A 4,831-nucleotide genomic window follows, 5' to 3' on the forward strand; every position below is an offset into this window, starting at 1 on the left:
AACTACCTGATCTTTTTCTATATTTGGGGCAGAATGCTTCCACTTGCGACGATGTTGAAGACTTGCAAGATATTCATTTTTCCATTTATTCCAGAAATCACTTTTTATTTTCTGAATTATTTTCCACCGATTAAGAGAATCAATTGATTTTGAACAACTTTCCTCTGGAATATCAATTAAAGGTCTTCCAACTAGGAAATGGCAGGGAGTTAAAACATCAGTATTCTCTGTATCATCTCGTACTTCACATAACGGTCTAGAATTTAACACTGCTTCCACTTGAATTAACAGTGTCGACATTTCTTCATAAGTTAATTTCACTTCACCAATGACTCGTCTTAAATGATGTTTCATCGACTTGACTGCAGCCTCCCAGATTCCTCCAAAGTGAGGACCTCCCGGGGGAATAAAATGCCATGTAATTTTTTCCGCTGCCATCGTTCCAGCAAGTGATGAAAGTTTTCTAATAGCTTTTTCATATTCATCATCTATTTTCTTAGCAGCACCGACAAAATTTGTACCATTATCTGAATATAAATGCGAACTTTTGCCTCTTCTACCGAAAAATCTTCTAAGGGCAGCCAGAAACGCGTCTGTTGACAGGTCACTTACAGCTTCTAAATGGATTGCTTTCGTAGCCATACAAATAAAAACGGCTATATAACCTTTATATGATTTCTGACCTCTTCCTTTCGATACTCTCATTTGTACGGTTCTGCATAATCTATTCCTGCATGCTCAAATGGCTTCGATATTGACACTCTGCTTTCCGGTAGGTTCCCCATTAACTGTGTAGCGGTTTCACGCCTATATCGTATACATCTAACACAACTTCGAACATACCTTTTAATAATATTTCTAGCATTAATTATCCAATATTGCCGCCTCAGCATATTTTCCATTAGTTTTATACCGCCATGTAGTGTAGTTTTATGATAATCATCAACTATTAGCATCGTTAAGTGACATTTTGGTAATAGTATTGGATGTTTTCTAGCAAAAGAGAATGGAGAATTTTCTAACCGGCCTCTGACTCGCAGTATTTCATTTTTATCCAGAAACGGGTAAAGACTACAAATTTTATAACCAGATGGAAGTTCTCTTCTGTTTTTGATCAAGTTGATTTCTTTTGTGAAATATAAATGTTGAGTATGCCGTATTATAATATTTTCTGCCTCCCTTAATTCTTCTACTGTCAACCACACAGGAAACTTCTCCTTTTTTAGCTTTCTGATGAATCTGCTTATATATGCAATGACGTATAATAATTTCCTATAATTGGAATACCGTTCTATTATATCGTTGATTATATTCTGTGAAGAGTTTATATTATTTGTTGCACAAAGAACAGATTCAGTTGCTGTTGGCCAGTTTGATTCATCTTTTAACCATGTAGGACCATTCCACCATAATCTATGTGCTGCAAGTTTTTCTGGTTTCAAGCCCCTTGAAGCCACATCCGCTGGATTATCTTCTGACCTAACATGATTCCACGTTGCCGAAGGCATGCATTGCTTGATTTCTCTTACACGAGTCCCAATAAATTTATCTTTAGTTTTATTTTCGTTCTTGATCCATGATAATGCTATTGTTGAATCGCTCCAAGCATATATTTTGACTTCTCTGTTTATAACTTCTTTAATGCTTTTCATAAGTTTTCCTAACAGATGAGCTCCACATAACTCAAGCTTGGGTAATGTCTTTTTGTTTTTTATCGGATTTACTTTAGACTTTGCTGCTAGAATAGTAATAGCATTAGAAGTTTTAGCATAAACTACTGCTGCATAAGCCTTCTCTGAAGCGTCCGCAAATCCATGAAGCTCTAAACTTGTTTCAGCTAAAGTTGATATCCATCTAGGAATTCTTATATCCTTAATAGTCGAAATCCTTGAAACAATCGCATTCCATTCGTGAGATAATTTAACGTCTAACTTCGTATCCCACGTCAAGTTCATAAGCCATAATTTTTGTATAAATAATTTCGCCATTGTTGTTGTTGGTGTCAACCATCCAAGTGGATCATAGATTCGAGCCAATATAGACAGTGCCTTGCGTTTAGTTATGTTAGTACTATCTACTGACTCGATGTAAAAGGTGAAATTGTCTGATTTCGGCACCCATTGTATACCGAGCGTCTTAACAGCTTCTCCGTCTTCTACTTTAATAATATAACTGTCTCCAGAGTCCGAAATTTCACCTAAAATTCGCTTTTCGTTTGCCATCCATTTTCGCAAATGAAATCCAAACTTTTCTAGCTGCCGACTGATTTCAAATTGAATGTTTATACATTCCTTTATGGAGTCCGCACCTGTCATCAAATCGTCCATATAGAAATCATTTTTTATTATCTGATATAACTTTGAGTTTTTATCTGCACAATCATAAGCAACTTCTAGTAGAGCTCTTTTTGCCAAGAACGGTGCACAAGAAGTTCCGTAGGTTACTGTTTTCAGTACAAATTCTTCTATTGGTTTTTCTGGATCTTCACGCCATAGGATAGTTTGGTACGGCTGATCTTCTTCTGCTACCAACACCTGCCGATACATTTTTTCTATATCAGCTGTCATAACGTACTTCCACAATCTCCACTTGATTAGTAGCTGAAATATGTCCAACTGTAGCTTAGGTCCAGTGTGTAGTATTTCATTCAAGCTTTTTCCGTTAGTAGTTTTTGCTGAAGCATCAAATACTACCCGAACTTTTGTTGTTGAGTGGTCATCTCTTATTACAGCTTGATGAGGCATATAAAATTTACCAAATATCATTTAAGAAACTTTCTGCATGTGACCCATTTCCATATATTCCTTCATGAACTTGATATATTCTTTTTTTAGCTTAGAGTTTCTTTTAAATCTTTTTTCCAAACACAAAAGCCTGGCCATAGCCATTTTCCTAGAGTCTCCTAGTTCGTTTTCTTTTTTAAATGGTAATTTTACGATAAATCTGTTTTCCTTATTTAGCGTTGTTGTTGATTTAAACCAATTTTCACATTCTTTATCAGTTTCATTTATTTCAGATGCTTCACAAACTTCTTCAATTTCCCAAAATCTCTCAATGTTTGAAGTAACTGCTGATATTATAGTTTTGACTGTATTGTTTGTGTTGATAACTCCAGATAATATCCAACCAAGGGAAGTTTCTTGACCTAAGATTTTACCCCATTTTCTCAAACCCGGCTGCAATATCTCGGTAAGGATATCTGCTCCCAGCACTATATCTATCCGGTCAGATTTATTAAACATAGGATCAGCTAAACAATAATTATCCCATTTTTTTAAATCTTCATTAAACGAATTATTAGGTTGTGCTGATGTTAGCTTGCTAAGAACCATAGCTTTAATTTTGTAACTGTTATTGCTTTTAAATCTTGGACGAATTACGAGTTCTACTGTTGATTTTGATATTCCTACTAATGTATTTCCTAATCCAATCAGATCCGTTCTTGATTTAGTTCTATGTAACCTTAATATTTGTGCTGCTTCCTCTGAAATTGATGTCCTCTGTGAACCTTGATCTAGCAGCGCTCTTAACAAAACCTTTTCACCACTTGCAGAATCCGCTTGAATCTGTGCTGTTGCTAATAAAGTGATTGCACTATTTTCTTTGGTAATCATGCTTGCAGCTGCACCAGCACTAGTTTGTGGTTTATTTTGCACAATTCTCTGAAAGTGTAGCATACTGTGATGCTGTCCTCCACATTGCTCACACTTTTTATCTAGCTTATAGCATTTCTTGTCATTTTTGTGTGTAAAACATATTTTACATAACTTTGTTTTATTAATCCAGGAGTTTTTATCACTAACCGATAGCTGAGTAAACTTCCGGCATTCAATAACAGAGTGACCTACTGTGTTACAAAACATACATTGTTTTTGTGAAATTTGAAACACATTTGTCGATTTTATTTTTTTGTCTGTAATATTTCCTTTTTTGCAGCCAACCGATTCGAGAGCTAAATATTGTTGCTCTAAAAATGTCATAACATCTTTTACTGTTTGAATTTCTTTTGTTTTTTGAACGCATTGTTCATACCTCAGCAAACCTTCTTTATCCAGTTTTCGTATGAGAATTCTTGCTATAAATGGATCTGCATCCTCAATTGGTATTCCCATAGCTTTTATAGCTTGATATGATTCTGTTGCAGTATCCAGCAACTATTTAATACTTGCAGCATTTTGTATATTAACGCTGCTATGATCAATGATTCTATCAAATAGCGTACAAAACAATAGCCTTCTGTTATTATACCTATGCTCTAATATTGTCCATGCTGCATTGTAGTTTTCTCCTGTTACTTGAAGATGTTGAATTAGCCGTGCAGCATCCCCTTTTATGGCGTTTTTCAGTCGATAAAATTTCTCAACATTAGATAGCATCTTGTTACCATCTACTAGTTTTGAGAATATTTCTTGGAAAGAGTTCCAATTGTCTACAGTTCCATTAAAATTTGGCAGTCTTAAGTCTTCTAAACGAGTTGGATTGCAGTGTTCAGTCGCTATATTCTCGTCATATTTTATCGCAATTTCTTCTAAGATTTCTTCATAACTGGCTCGCATCAGTATGAAGGTTCCTTCTATCTCTTCGTCATCATAATCTTCATCGCAAATTTTGTTGTATAATACTGTGATGTCTTTAAACTGAGCTTCAATATTGGCTCGGTTCGTATCAAGCAACCCTTTAGTTGCTTCCGGCAGTTTTCCCTTAATGTTTCTTATTTTTTCTTTCAACAAACCAATTCTTTGTTGAAAACGCATTATAATCTTTTTAGGTTTTTCATTTGACTCTTTGCGATTCAGTATAATTACACTTTCATTGCCTGGAGACTGTTGTT

General features: G+C 35.1%; 2 protein-coding genes across 2 annotated transcripts in view; both read right to left on the reverse strand.

Annotated features, from left to right (window-relative positions):
* LOC119666134 overlaps positions 1–705 on the reverse strand; it is a 5,273-nt gene extending 4,568 nt beyond the window's left edge. The window contains exon 1 of the mRNA XM_038075415.1: positions 159–705. Coding sequence (XP_037931343.1) covers positions 159–705 — 547 coding nt within the window. The remainder of the gene's footprint in view (positions 1–158) is intronic.
* LOC119666135 lies at positions 702–2,765 on the reverse strand. The gene has a single exon (XM_038075416.1). It carries the CDS (start codon positions 2,763–2,765, stop codon positions 702–704), a length of 2,064 nt encoding a protein of 687 aa, XP_037931344.1.
* Positions 2,766–4,831: the final 2,066 nt, after the last annotated feature.

The sequence above is a fragment of the Teleopsis dalmanni genome, chromosome 1, assembly GCF_002237135.1.
Source record: "Teleopsis dalmanni isolate 2A chromosome 1, ASM223713v2, whole genome shotgun sequence".
Taxonomy (NCBI): domain Eukaryota; kingdom Metazoa; phylum Arthropoda; class Insecta; order Diptera; family Diopsidae; genus Teleopsis; species Teleopsis dalmanni.